General features: G+C 43.2%; 1 protein-coding gene across 2 annotated transcripts in view; it reads left to right on the top strand.

Moving 5' to 3' along the window:
- The window catches only part of PRRX1 (paired related homeobox 1), a 473999-nt gene that overhangs the window by 440386 nt on the left and 13857 nt on the right, over window positions 1-19756 (top strand). Inside the window, exon 4 of one of the 2 annotated variants that reach the window (XM_085654826.1) lies at window positions 14012-14091. The exons of the other annotated variant lie outside the window; for it this stretch is intronic. Coding sequence (XP_085510952.1) covers window positions 14012-14063 — 52 coding nt within the window. The 3' untranslated portion in view covers window positions 14064-14091. The remainder of the gene's footprint in view (window positions 1-14011; window positions 14092-19756) is intronic. 2 annotated transcript variants of the gene reach the window in all.

The raw sequence follows: 19756 nt of genomic DNA, 5'->3' as shown, positions 1-19756 counted from the left end.
GAAAGATAGAGAAAGAGAGGGGGAGAGAGAGGGTTAGAAAGAGTGAGAGAGAGGAGAGATGAAGAGAGAGGGAGGGAAAGAGACAGGGAGGGGGAGAGACAGAAAGAGAAAGAGAGGAGAGAGTGAAAGTGAGAAAGAGAGAGAGGGAGGAGAGAGAGGGAGGGAGAAAGAGAAAGGAGGGAGAGAGAAAGAGAGGAGAGCTTAAGGGAAAGAGTGAGAAAGAGAGAGAGGGGGAGAGAAAGAGAGAGAAAGCGTGAGAGAGAGAGAGATAGAGAGAGAGAACGCTACCTGGTGAGAGCTCCGGCCCCGCAATTTTTCTAAAGAATAATAAAGAGTCGACCCCATAACTGAGTGCCTCGGTTATACTCAGTGCGCCTTACGGCCCCATGGTTGAAGGTGAGAGGTGTGTCCGTGTCTCCCTTTCTGGCTTTCTCATCTCGCCCCACATCCAGCCTTTCATCAGAGAGTCCGTGTAGGGCATCTGCTGTACTGAGCTCCATCTACGGAGTCCCAATACGGGCCTACACACGAAGCACTCGTACCCGGGGACTTTCCCAGCCCGGCAACGCCAACTGCTCTTATGTCTTTTTGTTTGTGCACGGACGTACGGTTGTAGTGCACCACAGACAGACAGTGACACACCGACCGGACCGGCCCTTTGGTGTCACCCCCCGTGAGGGTGTCACCCGGTGCGGTCCGCACCCCCCGCACCCCCCTAGTGACGCCACTGGATAGAAGGGCATTTATTCTTAAGTGGACGATATCACCCCATCCAGCTCCATAAGACTCCACCAACTGACTCCACTAGAATCTCCTCTCAACATTCTCAGAACTTGAGACGCTTGGTAGACTACCACAAGCACACCATTCCATGCAGGAGGGTGCCACTCACCTCCCCTTCTTAAAACAACAGAATAACTTATACTATGCACACCAGTGGTCGAAGTGGGCGGGAACGGGAGGGCACGGCGTGCCCCTACTTCTTTAATTCTATAGCTTCCATTCCCCTACTTTTTTATTTTGAACATGCGTCCCGGGACGTTAAAAATATCCACGGTCTTAGAGAAGGCTCGGCATTAGTGGCTGTTCGGGGACGGGCGGGGAGCAGGGAAGGAAAAGGTCTCCGTCTCTTGCTTCCTGCCCAGACAAGACAAGGAAGGTGTCCGCTTCTGCTCTGCCACTGGCAGCTGCCCCCCCCCCACCCACCCTCTTTCTTACTCCTATTCCCTCTCTGTCTGTGTAACTCCCCCTCACTTACCGAAAACCATGACTCAAGAAATGGTTCTCACCCTCTCTTTCTTTCTGTCGTTCATTTGTTCGCCTGTAAAATGGATGCAAAAAAGAAACCTTTTGCTGGAAATGCCATTTTTACATTTTACTATTCCAAAGTGCAGCCTCGGAAATAAAAGGTTCATAATATGAAAAATCAATAAAAAAACAAGACGGAGTGTTCTTAAAGTGGCCAGATTGGTTTTATTCAAACCCAAAAAACATTAGCATCACTTTACTGAGTTTGCCAGTGAAGCGCTGTTTTCCCCCGGTGGGGGAGTGCGCCAAACCTGGAGGTACTGCAATACCTGGTTGATCGGTGGATTGGAAAACAAAATGTGTACAGCAGCTTTGTGTTCACGAATTGGGGGGCATATTATCAAGGACGGTGTTAAAATTATCGCCGGTTTAGCGGCAGAAAACTGCCGCTAAGGCGGTGATAATGGGCTTGATATTATGCCCTAGAGAATTCCAATAGAAGCCCAGGTTCACACCAGAACATGGGCTTCTATTGGAATTCTCCAGGGCATATTATCAAACCCATTATCGCAGCTTTAGCCGCAGTTTTCTGCCGCTAAACAAGCGATAATTTTTAACGCCGTCCTTGATAATATACCCCGTGGTCTTTTTAAACCATATTGCTTAAGTCTTGTAAGCATATAAGCAATGGACATTGTAATGGGTCCTTTCTGGGCCCTGTAGTTTTCAGGCAAAAATACTTGTTGATTTCTGCATAAATGTAAAAGCGTTAAGTTCACCATGTTCTTTCTGCTTACATTTCACATGCTTTATTTAATCTTTCATTCCCTATGAGTGTTTGCTTTTTCCAGGATGTTGTTACTTTTTCCTTTAGGCAGCATATTGCTCTTGCCGAGTGCGTAATTTGAATTGAGTCGCATCCAGTTGTTTATAGCAGGTCAAATTGGATTGTAGTTGAAGGCAGTGTGAATTTCTCTCAGTGGGGCAGTATGGTGTTCAGTGAGGGAGTGGATGTAGCACTGGGGACAGAGCTGCCGAATTTAGAACTAGGGAACCAGGTTCAGCCTTAATGAACAGTCTCCCAGACCACTCTCCTGAGAGAGCACATTGCCATGCTAGACCTTAGAAGGCCCTGCAAAACCGGAAAAGCCCTGGTGTCTTAGCACCAGTAGGTGGACCCTAGCAGTGGCAAGTGTGGGTTCACCTTAAAGGCTTGCCCACCACAATCCATACTGAAGTTCACCTCCAGTCTTGTGGACAGGCCTATGAAGTAGCAGACCCTAGAGCAACAGTGACTGTCACTGAGGTCACAGGACCCCTGAGAAGAGCTGACTCAAGGGTGGTGCGACCAGTGTGACTGCAGCGGGTGCTGACTTTGAGTGGGGGCGTTGTAAATTATGGTTTTAAAAGCACTTGCTGCCTCCTTCCTGTCCTACAGCAATTTTCGGCAATAATAAAAATGTCATGATAACTCCGGTGAATAAACGTCTTCCTAGAGAGAGATCGGAGTTTTGTCTAGTGGAAGTTTTGACTCAGGGAAAGATAGCGCAGAGGGTTAATGTGCCTGTTGCAAAGAAAATGTACCATGCCCATCACAAAGTGCACATATTGTAAATAGGTCAGTGGGTTATCGCTTCTGTCAGTAAGATCCTTTTGTTACTTGCAGTTTATAAGTTAAAATCCTAACAAAGAACAGTGAGCTATTAACTATCATCTTAGAGCTGCATTCAAACTGCAAGGTATAAACTAGAGCTTTATGTTTTTTTCCCTAAGCCTTTGATTATCCTGATGTTGCAAAAAGTGTTCATTTGGATAGAAATCAATAATGATTATTAAAGAGAACCCCCAATCATGGTATTAAGTTTTAAATTCTGAGTTTGTGTTTCTCCAGATCAATCACTATTAAACTAAACTGCCTGCTAATATGGTTGTCATGTGACTCCTACATCTTGTAGTCCTTTGTCTTATGTAACATTTCCCATACAGTGATTTACACACGTAAAATTGATTGTCTCTGTGTATATTGCTGATGACAGAAACTCCATGGCTCGGAAACAAATGGCTTGCGCTTCCATTTTTAAGCATATTTGGGAAATTCTGTGATTAGAAACATATCCCTCTTTGTGAATTTATTTTAATGTTAATAACTCATATTAATCGCTAAATAATCATGTGTATCCATTGGTTGAATTACATAACATAATAAGCTGTAACTGGTCAGTGAAATGCCAAACAAATACTAAAGATTGGGATGTTTTGCCAATCCTGGCCACACCTCTAACTCCGCCCACTGACCCCATTCTCGGGTTATTCCCGCCCTCTGATTCTCCGCCCACAGTTCCCCTACTTTTTGTTCCCCACTTCGACCACTGATACACACACAGAAATCTAACCAAGCTCAACATAAAATATTAAATATACATGGTCCAGGCTAAACAAAATATTAAATATACATGGTGTTTCCGGGCTGGGTTTACGTCCACATTCCTAAAATATATTTTTTAACACATTTCTTCATCAATAGATTTCACCAAGTACATTACAAATAACTCATTGTATAATCTTTCAAGTATGGCGGTACAACCCTTGACCATAAACTCCTTCTCAAACCATCATCAACTTCCACACTCTTCCAATTGGTGGCACAATTCTCCTGTTTCAAGGCTTCACTTTCCATGTGATTCTTCATCGGATATGGCGCATCTCTATTCAAATTCCACACCCTGTGGTCCTCCATCTTGATCACATTCTTAAACATTTTTTCACTCTTATGGGTTTGCTAAATTTATAACTTCCTGACCACCCCCACTGGGAAGTCTAACCTTCACCCAATTACCAACTTCCACTTTTGTCACTTTCACACCCTTGCAACTGTCAAAGCCTTATTTCATCTTTTGCATCTTCTCCATTACCCTTTCCTTCCAAGATTCATCCTCCATTCTCTTCACCATGCCGACATTTTTCATACCCTGCATCCAACCTGGGCAAATAGAACAATGAGGACTCCTAACTCTAAATAATTCAAAAGGCAACAATCCACTGGTGGAATGAGGAATGAGCCTGAACACTTTTACCTTATCACACACTTCATCTTTCCACGATTTGCCACTTCTCCTTGATCACTGTATTGCTTCTTTTAGAACTTTATTGAACCTCTCCATCATGCCATTGCACTCAGGATGATACAATGCAGAATTTCTATGCACAATACCCCGTTCCTTAAGGGAACTTTCCATCTCTCTAGATGTTAATTGAAAACCATTATCCCTCACCTCCCAATAGCTTCTCAATTCCTGATCACACCCCCGCATCCTTGACAAGTCCGAGGGAAACAAAACTAATTCAATGCTGCTGCAACACTTGGTCCTTCTTAAATTCTTCTACCCACTCACCTTTCAAAATGGCTCCACCGGTAAACTCACACATCTTCATTTCCTTCTTGTATATCTCACCATCAAAAGTGTCCCCTTCCTCATTACAAGTGTCAGTATCTTTAGACAAGCGTGAGACCCAATTAGCCAAAATATTCTACAACCCTGGAACATGGATCACTTTGTATTTAGGTTCCTGCAATGCAATGACCCACTTGCATATTCTACTGGAAATAGCATTGATTCATTTTGACATGAACACTTCCCTCAAAGGTTTATGATCCGTCTTAATCATAAAGTCAGAACCCCGCAAACATTTCTGCAATTTTCTCACCACACAAAAAAAACTCAATGCTTCTGTTTCAATTACCAAGTACTTCCTTTTGGAACCTCTGAAGATTTTGAAAATTAATAAGATTGTCCTTTCCTGCCCATTAATCACCTGCTTTAAAATAACTCATAAACCCTTTGGACTAGCGTCTCTCATTAACACTGTTTTCTGACCAGGGTCAAAACTTGACAAACTAGAGGCTTCTGTCAATTCAGCACCTTTAACTCCATTTCACACTCACCTTTCCATGACAATTCTATTCCTTTTTTCAGCAGAACTCTCATGAACTAGCTCTTTTCAGCAAGGTTCGCTATAAATTTTCAATAGTATTCAGCCATGCCCAAAAACTTCACTGACTCCTCCTTCTTGGTAGGAGAGGACATCACACTTAATGTAGTCCTTAGCTCATTCCTGGGGCGAATACCTTCTGCTGAAACCTGATGACCCAGGTACTCTATACAGTCTACAGTAAACTTACAGTTGCTTAATTTTAGTGTGAGACCACACAGATCCAACTTTCCTAGCAGCATGCACAGCCTTTCATCGTGCTCTTTGACCGTGCTCCCAAACAACAACAATCCATCCTGGTATATTTTTTACCCCAGGGACACATTTCAAAACTTCTTCATCATCCTCTGAAGTACCAAAGAGGCTGAAATTAGGCCAAAAAGCATCCTAAAGTATTTAAATGTACCAAATGGAGTGATGAACAACATCAGCTCTTGCGATAATGAATGCAGCCTTATCTGATGGTATGCGGACATTAAGTCCAGTATTGAAAAATGCTTAGCCTCCCCTAACAAGGATTACAATTCTGATATATTAGGCAATGGATACCAATCCACAACAACACAATGATTCAATTTCCTCAAGTCCACACATAACCTCACATCCCCACTCACTTTCTTTGCCATAACTCCTGGAGACACCAACTCTGAACCTTCAACTTTCTCAATAATGCCCTCTTCTTCCAATCTTTCCAACTTATGGGACATCTCATCCCTCACCCATAAAGGAACCCAATCACCTTACATGCCTTAGGAATTGACCTTGGTTTAATTTTAATGAAGTGTGTGTAATGCTTCAAACATCCCAGTTCTTTTCTAAAAATATTGGTGAACAATCCCTCATATTTATTTTCCCCAGCATTCAGTCTCACTTATAAAGCATAGTAATCTTCAAAAGAACTCTCATGTACTTTTCCCCCAGCATACAGTCTTACTTCCAAACCAGAGGAATCTCCATCAGAACTCTTATGTACTGGTGAGACAACTGTTTTAATCTATCCAATCACCTCTCTCAACCTGACCGCAAGAGATTCATTTGGGTCAAGATACACCCCCAACACTTTTAGATCTATCCAGCTGATTAAGTAATCCCCTCTAATGGAGACATACACCATGCCAGATGTCAACGTCCCTCACACAAAATAACCCAGACGTTTGATGGGTTCTCCTCCATAGCCTCTAGGTCATATATCGGGCTTTAATTACTTAGTCTTTCCCTTCAATTCTCTGTCATAAAACACTTTAGGAATGAAAGTGATCTTGGCATCTGAATCAAATAGCATTATTACCCTTGCACCCTGCACCTCTTCCATGGGTCTGTTTAGCATTTAGCCTTCACCTGGAGGATAATAATATCACAATAATCCTCCTGCTCATACTCCACTTCTCTTACTTTCTTTTTATCTATATTGGCTCTGCAATGTGTTGAGAAATGTCCATTCTTCTATTGCATTTTTTGCATGTCGCTTTCAATCCAGGACAGTCCCTACCATTGGCAAAATGCAAAGAACTGTTGCAACGAAAGCAGCAAAGTTGTTCATTGATATTTCTTAACATTAACTTTTTTTACAAACTCCTAAGACTCATCTTTCTTGATCCCTTTGACTCTTACACTACTCACTTTGCCACCATCACCCTTTTTATTTGACACAGAATCCCTCTTCTCAGTGTAAACATATGCCATGGAATGCTCTAAGGTCTTTGAAGATAGTCAATACTTCGATCAGTAAAGAGTTGTCCCTTTGCCATGACGGTTCTCTTGCTTTGCCAATAATACAACCCAGAATTAAGATTAGAAGCATCACTGTCAGACAACTCCAGAAGGTGCACATAAACTTCCTGTCCTTCAGGACCTAAGCAATGTAATAGCAAGCTTGTCTTTTTTTCAGCACTCAATGATGTAGCGCAAACCTGAGCATTACGGATTAATACTTTCTTCCATTTAGACCACTGAAGAGTAAGCTCCCCAGGGAAAGAAAGGAAGAAAAGTGGTGGAGTAACATTCTGCATAACTGAATAATACACACAAATTTAACTATAAACCAATTAGAAATGAATAATAGACCGGTATACAACAAATATCCGCGTTTCCACCTGTAAAGGATATCAAAACAACAAAAAAACATGAAAATATACAATAGAGCAAAAAACAACAGAGAGAGTAAAATAAATATGTCCAATATCCTCTAGTTCCACATGTGGCACATGCAGGTTGAAACAGCACTTATGAGTTATCAGAGAAGTTGTGTAGCAAACAGACCTTCAACAATTGCTGACACTCCCAACAGCAGAAGAGTTGACCATAGCATAACCAGCTGTACACTCCTTTTCAAAAGCTGTGTTGCATCTTGATGGATCAAACAGTAGGCACGATGATTCAAGATGAAGCGATGGGGCAAGAGGTAAAGTGAATCAAGAGCCAAGGCTCTACTAGCATTGCTAAGCAATCTGTGCCACACCAAGTTAGATTACAAGGGAATCACGGAGTTACAACGTTGCTAGGTAACCAGTGCCGGACTAGGTCAGACTTCAAGAGAGTCCAATCCCGAAGCCCGCATTATCCAACAGCCAATCTGGAAAATGTAAGTGAAGGCAAAGGAGACCAATCCTTAAACCTGCTTCAGCAGTCCAGTAGAAAGCCGTCAGGCAATCACGAAGCACACATTTGCTTGGCAACCTATTGTACCACACAATGGTCGGTTGTGCATGGGCCTACAGACGCATGCTCGATTGCTGGGCTGATCCTGTTGCCAAGCAAAATACAGCTACATTAGGGCACATGATGAAGCTGCACATGCCTTGCCATGAAGCAAACAGTTTACATGCACATGCTTACAGGGAAAACAGCTGCATACATAAACATGGTAGAAAATAAGCTTAGAATAACTTTTGGGTTGTGTGGCAGTTCCACGTACTCATACAGGTTGGGTTTTGTAACACAAAGTTTTTGCTAACAGTGAATGCTACCACTGGGTAAGAGGTAACCCCCCCCCCCCCCCCCACAGGGAGTTAAGGTGATGACAATGTAGATAAGATCTTCCTGGGTTACCTTTGATAGTCGCCAGTGTAGAAAGGACAACGCGTAGTTCGGACGTAGGTTGAAGAGCTTAATTCTTAAGTGGAAGATATCATTCTATCCAGCTCCATAAAACGCCTCCAACTTACTCCACTAGAATCTCCTCCCAACATTCTGAGAACATCAGAAACTGGGAAGAACACCACGAGCATATAATTCCATGCAGGAGGTTACCACATCTAGTTTTATTGCTGTCTGTTCATTTTTATAATGATGAGCTGTGGTAACAAAAGGACAATGTCCTCACCTTTAAAGATTACCAATCTGATACTGCAGCTGAAATATTTATGTATGCCAGAGTTTCATTTAAATATCTAAAAGGGGAGGGCTCTTGGGTGGTACATAGGATTTTGTGCATGAAACTGTTTTACTATTAATAATTCAAAACCTTGTGTTGCAGTCCATTAAAGAAATTAGTGCCTCGTGCATATAATTGATGTCCTGCTCTCCTTCATGGATGAGTATATCAAGAATCAATGGTTTACGGCCACAATTGTAGTTAAAAAAGTTGATCAGTTACCAAGACCTCTAAGGGGTTATAACCACTGTCCCCTGTAAGGTGCGCGCACGCACGCACCTCCGTCCTCCTGAGTGCGCAGTGCTGTATGTTAAGTGTGCACACACAGAGTTCATGCTCCAAAAGGCAAAAAATGCACATGCCCTTGCTGCCATTCTTTCTAACTAGAGTGCTGCTGAAGAGCTGATTGTGGGACTTTTGAAAGTATTTATGTTAATCACAGCGCCTGTCAAATGCTGCGTTTAACATAAATACTTTCAAAAGGCAAACAATCAGCTCCACAGCCGTGCTCTATTTAAAAAAGAAATGCAGCAAATCTAAAAACATGATGTGTGCTTTTAGAATCATCTAAAAGCACACGTTTGTGCTTTTAAACTTGATACATTTCTTTCATAAATATAGTCCAGCTGTGGGGCTGATTGTATGCTTTTTAAAAGTATTTCTGTTAAATGCAGCCCTTGACGGGTGGTGTGATTTCCATAAATACTTTCAAAAGGCCCACAATCAGCCATGAAGCTGTGCTGCATTAATAAAAGAAACGCAGCAAGTTTAAAAGCACATCGTGTGCTTTCAGATGATCCTGGAAGCACACGTTGTGCTTTAAAACTTGCTCCAATGCCCATAGGGCTAGAAGAGCTTCAGCCCCCAAACCCCCCCCCCCGTCGTGTGTCTCACCCCAGGCTGTTGCAGCTCAAGCTGGGCTGTGTCTGGAGTCTTTACTCCAGCACTCCCGAGTTTTTCACAGGTCTTTAAAGACCATTTGCATATTTACATACCTTTGCAAACTGGTTGCCAAGGCTTCTTTTTTTTCTGGTTCTAGTACCCACTCTGCCTGTTCCTTACATTTGTATTTTACATTTACTGCCATAGTGTAAGAATGCATTTCATGAAAAGGAATATATAGTAGGGTTGCCAAAAAAAATATCAGTCATGTGTTGTTTAAAGAGCCTGCAAAGACCTCACCTTGACACTAAAAAAGGTTTATACACCAAAAAGTATGTATTTATTTGTAATGTGACTTTTCTGTCTTTGTTCCCTTTAATTATCAGTTATGGATCATTCAGGCAGCCCTAGAACACAATTAAAAGTGCTTTCTATTTATACTTGTGGTTTAGATGACTGCTTATTTCTGTACCGTCTGGGACATCAAAATAATGAGCTGGCAACCCTAATCATAAGACTGGAAGTTTTTGCAGGATCAGCACATTATTTATTTCTTCCATCCTTGATCCCTGATTAATGCCATAACAGCAATAGTTTAACTTATATCTAAAACCCTACGCCGCCGTCAATAACAAGCTAAGTTACATCAAGTGTCTGGGAATACACCCTGCATTCAGACAACTCGCTCCTCATTCTCGCCCTTCAATTTACTGCTCACCCTGCACTCACAGTGATCACAATGCACTCACACTATCACCATGCACTCACACCATTCACTCGCTCACCCTGCACTCACAGTCCAGTATGTCCAGTATTTGTAAAGTGCAAACAATTACCCAAAGGTGTCAAGGTGCTGGGGTCCCTCGGGAAGATTAAGCGAGCTATTGCCCAGAGTCACATGGTGCTGGGCTGATCTGCCGCCGGCACCGGGGATCAAACCGTAAGCCCAGTGATCACTCTGAACTCAGAATACACTTGTGCTGTTCACCCTGTGCCTCACTATGCAGTCACACGAGCACACTACTCACCCTTCACTCATGTGATACTTCACTCACCTTTCCCCCTCACTGCTCAATCTGCAATCTCACTCAAACAAGCCCATCACTAACCATGCAATTATTCCTCCCATTCTGCACTTACATCCGCACCCAAATTCAGATGGTGACTTCACTCACCCTGCAGTCACTCCTCTTACCCTACTTCCACATTGTCGCATCGCTCACCATGCACTCACATGGGCACTCCTGCCACCCACACAGCGCAGAGGGTTAATGTGCCTGCTACAAAGAATGTTTACCATGCAGCTCACAGAGCTGAGTGTAAGTAAACTATGAGCAGCGCTATTAAAAAATGAAATGTTTGTCAGAAGGGTTCTATAGAGAGATGAGGTGCATTGTTGGTGATTGGTGGTGAGGAAATTCATGGAGAAGGAGAAAAAGGAGGAAGGGGTACCAAACATGACTGTTGTGCAGTGTGCAACCAGTGCTAGGGCAATCCCTGGCTGGGAGTGTTAGCCCCCCCCCCCAAAGTTTGTGTCTAGTTGCTCCCCTGATCAAAGCGTCAGTCATGGACTGCATTGAACATAAATTCTTTCAAAAGGCAAACCATCAGCCCTGCATTTAGAAAAGAAATGCAGCAAGTTTTATATAGCGCATGCTCAACCCAAATGTACTGGAGCGATTTACATGATTTTTTTTTTATGCATGGGGAGATTATTGATTTGCCGAGGATCACAGGATGTTAATCTTACCCGAGACTCAAAACCCATCTTCTAAGTCGGCAGCTCGAGCATTAAGTCATAACCTCTGCCACAAGAGCGTAAGCATTTTCAATATTATATGCAACTTTATGCAACAAACAACCATTGTCAAAGCCAATAGTCCTGGCTTCTTGTAGGTGTAATATTACTTGTATTATATATCTGGATGCAATGATAGAAGAAGCAAAGCATCAGTCGGGTGGCACACTATGCTAAGCCCAGATTTTTAGCTTAATTGCTTTTAAGTAACACCCTTAATTGTATCGGTCACCCCCTATGAGGGACCCCCTCATTTTTTCATCCCACTTAAAGCCCTGGTCTACACGTGCGGTCTGGTTCTTGGCGCACATAGCCTTGGCTGCAGCGCACAGAGACCTTACTCTGCCACACATAGAGTAAAACAAATTAGATGGTTGTAACATATCCACAAAGTGGATGCTTTTCCCTAGGAACAGGTTCCACCTCTTGATTGATTGCTTCTGGCATTAGGAGAGCACAGCAGTTGTTCAGGGGCGCTCCATGCTCCCCTTAGCGCCATTCCCTGAATGTCAACTTGTATTTTTGAAAGCAACTCCAGTCTTTCAGGGACAGGGACTTCCGAAAAAAGCCAGTATTCCGGTAGGGGAAGGATACTGATAGATGTCTGTTATTCCTTGTGGGCCTCCAGACCTGCGTTCGCAGTAACTCTTAGGGAGTTACATAACGGCTCCTGCCTTAGACATATTGACGAGGCAGGAATCTGCAATCTCCTGTGAAATCGCATTGTTGCTGCAACTGAATAGTATATCAGTCATGTGCAAAATGAAGGTAAGGTCGCAAAGCGATCTCCGTGCCAACTGCACTGGTTGCATTGGGACCTGGCCTTAGTGCTCCAGGCCTCAAGCCTTAAATACTGGAGAATGATTGGCACTTTCTGAATGTTTAATATACAATAGGAGCTGTACATATACACATCTGTAGGTGACTACCAATGCCCTGCCTGGATACATTTCCAGTCGAGACATTTCCTTTGAAATTAACGTGAAAGGGGATTTTCTTCCTTTCGAAGCAGGTAAGATGTTACAGTAAACAGTTGGCTCTATTCAAAAGCAGAGACATACAAGTGCGTCCCGGATAACCAGTGTATAAGCCAGACTTTGACTTTTTCACTGTCATTTTGCATCTCTCCAAAGAAACTTCAGAGGTAAAAGAATGACTTGTATTAGATGGACAGACCCTCTGGGGTGGATTAGCTGGGCTTCCTCACAAATGCAAACCCTGGGTTAAGGAGACAATGAAGAAATTCCACTATGTTAGTGATCCATGTGTTTAATAATCGCTTTGTATCCCATGCATAGTTTGCTGCATTCCTGGCATTTGCTGGATATAGCTGTGGACCCAGGGGTCAGTAATAGGGCAGGATGCCGAACAATAGCTTGGCCACATTTAGACCAATTGTGTAATCTGCATTACACTCCAGCTACTCATTCTTCGGAATTCTACAAATGGGTACCAAGTTTGGTAGTGTGCTAAACGCAGTGTAAACAATGTTAAGCCAAACTCAGAGTAAGGAGAGTGCTAAACAGATCATTATCAGTGGGTGTCACTGGCAATAATAAAACCTTCCATTTAAAAAAAAACTTTATATCTTTTAGTTTTCCCAGAAGCGATTTCCTACGCCTTATAACTAAGTCTTACAAAAAAAAGTACAATTTAATGCCCGATGTCCAAGGACCGTAATACAGAACGGTCCACTATACACGATTTTTTTAGATTTCAAAAATAAATTTCAAAGATTCCTATTTTGTCAAATCATACGTAGCTGCGCAGCTTGACTAGTATTCTTCCTAACATAAATGCAATGTATACAATGATATTTAGATTTTTTATGTATATAAATAAAAAGTGCACCAAGCATGGCTCCTCTAAACCTAGAGATTCCATGAAGGAAAAGGCCTAAATAAATGTTATTTAATATATGCACTTGTATACAGGACTGGACTGGGGCACCAAAAGCAGCCTTGGCATTAACGCAAACCCCACTGCCTTCCGCCCCTGTTCTGTGTCTCTCTTTCAAGCTATCCTCTCTCTCTCTCTCTCTCTTGCTCTCTCTTTGTCCCTCCCCACCCCTTCTGTGCTCTCCTTCTCTCCCTTGAAGACACTTCTGCCTGCTGCACTTTACCCGGTGGAGCTGGGAAAAGTGAGAGAGACACCAGCAGCAGACCTTGGGTTTGAAAAACCGGCCTCCAATTTCTCCAGGCCCCTGGGCATATGCCCTATGGGTTAAAAGGCCCGTCCGTCCCTGATTGTACACACGACTTACACAATGAAATCTAAAATGTAACCTACCAGTTGTTTTCATCATTAATAATCGCGTCAATTTTTTAAATACCATAGATGTTTTGCAAACATACTGGGAATCCTGCTTCCCTTTTCACCCATGATTTTTAATACTCCGGGCATGTTACCGGCTTGCAGTACTACCTTTGGCAATAGCATCAATGTTAGATATTTCCACTTGCTAACGCCTCCTGTTATTAAATCATGGAATGTTTTATTGAAGATTGAGAGCACTACCAGCTAAATAAATTGTTCAGTCTTTCAAGAGTGATTTACCAGAGCACCTCTTTACGGACAAACCGTGTATCCCCATCGTCCTACTGTGGTGCCTTACTCCAACGTCCAGGTAACAGTAAAGTCATCATCAATGCTGAAAGTAGGGAAAATCTGGCTCATATACTGGTTATTGACAGCACATCGTTTTTTGCCTCCTGCTTTAGTGGGTGGAGCCAAACCCCCAAGGTGAGAACATACCTGTTCCAGGAATGGTGAAGAAAAGCCCTCTAAAAAGATGCTCATGGTGAGTAATTAAACATTTTCATTGCTTGTTAGGGGGCTTAGGGGAAAATACTTATATTTCGCAGAGCTTTATTCTTTGGCAATTTATTTTTAGACGACATTGCAGCACACGATTTATGTTTTAATAACCTTACGGCATGTACTTTCTTGAGAACCACCAAATGTGGTGTGCCTCACCCAGGAAATAAAACAACATTAATCCCAGTTCCTCCGCTTTGCCTCCCAGGGAGGAAATGAAGACCTCTCCAAAGTGCTCCATAAAGTGTCCCAGCCACCTTGGGAGTCTCTGGAAAGCAAGTTATATCTTAAGTTGATTTTGGTCCTCTGCAAGTCATGGGGTTCTTTTGAGGGTTACAATTGAAGCCCCTTTTGTGCTCCTGAGATTCAGCCTCTAAGTGGCCCTTTGCTTGAGTCTCACGCTCCTATGGAAGCATTTGCGCACCATGCTGTCAAGCAGCAACAAACAAGTAACTGATGGCCAGCCAGTCTGCGCACAGTCACTAAGTAGCCTAAGGGGTTATTTACAGGACACTTTGTGATGCAAATGAGACCCGTGAGCCCTCTTTGAAACGCCTACTACTACCTTGTATGTCCTATTCACAGATTTGAATTGTAGGATACACTTCCCATAACTTTGTCAGTGTTAAATTCAGTGTAATGTAACTCTGAATTGGTCATCGAGGCTTTACGACATGTGGGGGCATATGTTTCAAAGAATGCATTTGCGATTCTCAAATAGCGATTTTTAGAATATCGCTATTTGAGAATCGCAAAACGATATGTAAATAAAAATTAGCACAGTTTTTGCGATTCCCTCGCATTCCTTAATTGCGAGTCGCAATTAAGGAATGGCTTCCTATTCATTCCTATGGGCCAAGAGGCCCATAGGAATTCATGGGAATTGCGCACGCAATTTGAGAGTACCCAATAGATACTCGCAAATTGCGCACGCAATTTCAAGGGTGCAAGGGTTCCAAAAGGACACCCTGTTTCACCCCTGAAATGTGCATGTGTGCACAAGTGGCACACATACATACCCGTAGGGCATGTATGTGTGCCACATGGCACTTTGAAAAAAGCAAAAAAAGTGTTTTTTTAAAGGAAATTGCAAATTACCACCAACTTGAAGTTGGTGGTAATTTGAGATTCCTTAACTCAATATCACAATTTGCGATGCCTACGAGCATAGCATTTAAGGAATAGCAAATAGCGATTCTCTAAATGCTTGTGCAAAATAAGGAATCGCAATTTTGGCGATTCCTTATTTTGCGAGTAGGTATTTGCGTACCTACATAGCACACAGCTATATTGCGATCGCAAACGCTGAAATTCAGTGTTTGCGAACACAATTTAGCTTGATACATCTGGCCAGTGGTTTCATTTTCTGTGATTTCTTCAGTGTGTCAATTGGTTTGCGAATTCAATTCCATTACCTCTATGGCATTAGTGAAATTACTTAAATGTCAGGGTCGCCCCACATAGCCTCTCTCATCTACTTTATTGTGCAAAGAGCAGCAAGGGAGAAAGAATTAAGAATCAAATTGATGTACTGTGGTTTGGCACTTGAGATGTTTCTATGCAATTGTTGGAAATGTGTAAGAACATACATAAATGTGACTGTAGAGTCATTAATAGATAAACATGCAACTTCTTAATTCTGGGATTTTATCAATTTGCAAAAGTATAAATACTCCAGTTTTAAGTTGTTTTATGATGCCTATGCATGTCGAAATTCAAACCTTTCAAACTGTAAAGACTTACATTTGTGAAATCACACTCTTTTTTAGATGCTTGCAAATGAGTGAGTAATAATATTCTTTTTCTTCTTAATTCAGAATCTTGTCCGCTTATTTTTATGATTTCTGCTTCCTTAAATTAAGTTGGTGGAAATGAAATGAAAGCAATGGGAGGACTTCTAAAAATTCTAAATTCAGAAAAAGGGCTTATTTGTTCAAAGTACCAAAGAGGCCCATGGCTAGTATTCCTAAAATGTAAATAAAATATGGACAATTAAAACAATCATCGCAAACCTTTTCCTAACGTTTTTTGTTACACACAAATTCAATTTCAGTATTTTGTGCATGCAAGCAGCTCAGAGATAATCTTCATGGGGTTACATAATATGTGTTATTGCATGCTCACCATCCTTGATTTGCTATAATCAATTGTGAATGGATAAGAAGAGAAGGGATCTATTTTTAAGGGGACATGATCATAAATTTAGGGATAGTTCTTGACCACCTTTAAAAAACATTTAAGTTCGGAAATTCCAGACATTTAAAAAGCAGCTGTGAGAAAATGTGACTTTTCTAACAGTCCTTTACAATAATTTAAAATGATATGATGAACTGTTGCTACAAAGAAATGTCCTAACTAGCTTTGGAAATGGAATCTATTTAATCTGGGATCACGTTAAAATGAGTGCAGCAGAAAGTAAGCGAATTCATAAGAGATAAAGCCACTTGGGCAGCGCCAATGACAGTCAGCCTAGCAATATTTGTGGCAAATTCAGCCAAAATGAAATTGACAACTAAAAGTGACAGTATGCTTATTGCTTGTTCTGGATTACTTAATTGACCACAGACTACATTTTAAGATAGCTGCGGATATTAAGCTGTGCATCAAGCGAGCTGAAAATGTATTCCTGAAAGGTGTGAAGACTTAAAAGAGTAACTAAGATTCATTTATAAGAAATAGGTCTAGACCCTGTAACTAAGGGCATGCCCGTATTAATGTGGCCAGCCATTCCTTTGGCTGCCTCTTCCTGGTGGCCCTTCTAATGGCCCTCCACCTGCTGATCCTTCTGCTCCTCCTCAACATTCTCCTCCTGGTCGACTTCCCCCGCTACCTAATCCTTTTCCCCTTCTAGTTCTCCTCCTTCTTCTTTTCCTTCCTCTCCTCATCTTGGCTTACGCTCGGTGCTTCTCAGGTCCTGATCTTTTTCACCGTCATGTCCAAGTCTACTTGTCCTGGCCATGGTGTTTCCAGCTGCCTTCATATTCCTTGTCGTTCACTAGGCCCAGCTCCTGTTTCCTCTGGTCCTCATCCTTCCCCTACGGGTCCTTCTGCCCCGTCTGGTGCTTCTGGCTCTGCTCCCGTTGGCCCTACCCCTCCCAGCAACCGTTCTCCTCCTGGCCCTCCTCCTGGTCCTGGTTGTAGTCTTTTGCCACCTGGTCATCCTAAGTCTAGTGCTGAACCAGAGAATCATATCCTGGTTATTCTGTTTCTCCTGATCTTCAGGTCTCAGCCTCCTGGTCTTGTTTGTCTGGTCCTTCTGGTCTTCTTGCTTCTGCTGCACCATCTGGTCTTGGCTTGCTTCCAGGTCTTGGTCCTCCTAATGTGTCTTCTTGTCCTACTCAAGGCCGGACTGGCCGTGGCGGGCACCGGGCAATCCCCCGGTGCGCCGCACGGGTGGGGGCCTGTTTTGGACCCCTGTGGGCCGTTTTTGTTACAGGGCCGTTTTTGCAGCATAGCTGCAAACTCGGCCCTGTAACAAAATCGGCCGAAAACCGGCCCTGGTAAAGAGCTTGGCGGCACCCCCCCCAACCCCCTGGGGGGGCCGGCCGAGCACTTTGCCAGGCCGGTTTTGGTTCCCAGTCCGGCCCTGGTCCTACTCCTGGTCTACAGGTCTTCCCCAGCCCCGTTCTCCCTGTTCCTCCTGGCCACTGTCCTTCTGCACTTCCTTGTCCTGGTTTACCTTATTCTCTTGCTACTGGTTCTCCTTCCCTCTTGGACTTTCTGGTCTTGTTCCTCCTGGTTTTGAGCCTACTGGTCTTGGTCCTTCTCCAAATTATAGTCCTTTTATTCAGTTCCCTGGTCCTGTTCCTGGCCCTTTTGCACCGATACTGATGCTGCCTCTCTTGCTCCTCTTAGACCTCCTAATCTTAATCCACTTGATACCAATTTTACTGGTGCAATTTCCATGGTTCATATTCCTCTGGTCCTGGTCACCTCGCTTCAGTTCCATCTGGCCTTGGTACACATGGTCATGTCTCTCTGATCTTCCTTGTATTGGGCCTCCTAGCTTTGCTGATTCTGGCCCTGGACCTTCCTATCATTGTTATCATGGCAATTACACAAATGGTAATGGGTGAGGGCAAATAGTCTAACTACTGGTAATCACTTGGGCAGCATTCCAACCCATCATTTTTTGCCCACTTTAGACAAAGGTCCACCTTATGCAAAGCAATAGTGACCCTGCTTCTCATGGGGACAGGCCATCCAAAACTGCCAAGTGTGGCTTCACCTAAAAGGAAACATAAGCAACCCCACACCAGTTTTCGTCTTGTTAGTCCTCATCTGTGAGATATAGTTTGGATCCTATGGCACAGTGAGGAAAGAACCTTCGCCTGGGCATACCCTTGGCCTCTTAGGGCATTACATCAGTCACACAAAAGGTGATGGGAGGAATGCTTGTAAATAGTCTAACCACTGGCCATCACTCAGAGGAGGATTCCAAGCCTTTGTGTTTTTTTTAACACTGTGCAACTCTCATCAAAGGCCTGCTTTATGAAAATCAGTACTGACCCTCCTCCTCATTGGACTGGTCCATACCTAACTGCCAGGTAAGGCCCCCTCCAGAAGGGAACATAAATTACCCCAGACTGATGAGGCCTTGTTAGATCTCATCAGTGAGGTATAGACTAGATTCTATGGTACACTGAGCAAGGAACCCATGTCGGACCATACCCTTGGCCAATTAAGGCGTTACATTAGTCACACAAAAGATGATGGGAGGAATGCTTGCAAACAGTGTAACCATTGGCAATTGCTTGGGATAACATTCCAACCCATTGTTTTTCACCTACCGTGCCACTCTAGACAAAGGCCCAGCTTATGAAAATTAGTACTGACGGTGCTCCTCATGGAAACAGTCGAAAGAATGAGGAATTGAATGCTACCTCACATGATTGCCATTGGTTAGACTTATTGCAAGCATTCCCCCTTCACCCTTTGTGTGTTTGATTTAATGCCTTAAGTGACCAAGGGTGCGCCTAGACATGGGTCCCTTGCTCACTGTGCCACTGGAACGAAGCTAAACCTGACTGAAGATGTCCAATCAGGCTGAAACCGGTCTTGGGTTGCTTGTGTTCCAGTTTAGAGAGGGCCTGGCTTAGCAGTTAGGCTACACTGTTCCTACTGAAGCATGATCAAGACTGACTTGCATATGGCTGGGTCTAATCAGAGGTGGGTTGAGTGGGTTCAAATGCTACCTGAGCAATTGCCAGTGGTAAGATGTTTTGCAAGCATTTTCCCCCTTACCTTTTGTGTGTTCATTTTAATAATATACCTGGACCTTTTGGTCTTCCTGGTCCCCCTATTTCTTGTCCGTTTGGTCCTCATGGTTGATATGGTCCATCTGCTCTTCCTTGTTGTGGTCCACCTCCAGGTCTTGGCCTTATTTTTGGTCCTACTGGCTCTGGTCCTGTTCTTTCTTCTCCTGGTCCTCCTGGTTCCCTTCATCCTAATACTCCTGGTGTTGGCTCTCCTAGTTCCGGTCCCTTTGGTCCTGCACCTCCTGGCCTAGTTTGTCTGGTTGACCTGGTCTTTGCTTGCCCTGTGCTGCTGGTCCCGCGTGACTAGGAGAACGTGGTGTTTGTCTTCCTGGACCCCAGGTCAACAGGAATCATATATTCCAGAGGTGTGCATTTAAACTAAAAAGGGTC

Source organism: Triturus cristatus, chromosome 4_1 (genome assembly GCF_964204655.1).
Source record: "Triturus cristatus chromosome 4_1, aTriCri1.1, whole genome shotgun sequence".
NCBI classification, from domain to species: Eukaryota; Metazoa; Chordata; class Amphibia; order Caudata; family Salamandridae; genus Triturus; species Triturus cristatus.
The sequence above is the reverse complement of the archived record's forward strand: the minus strand, read 5'-3'. Positions and strand labels throughout refer to the sequence as shown.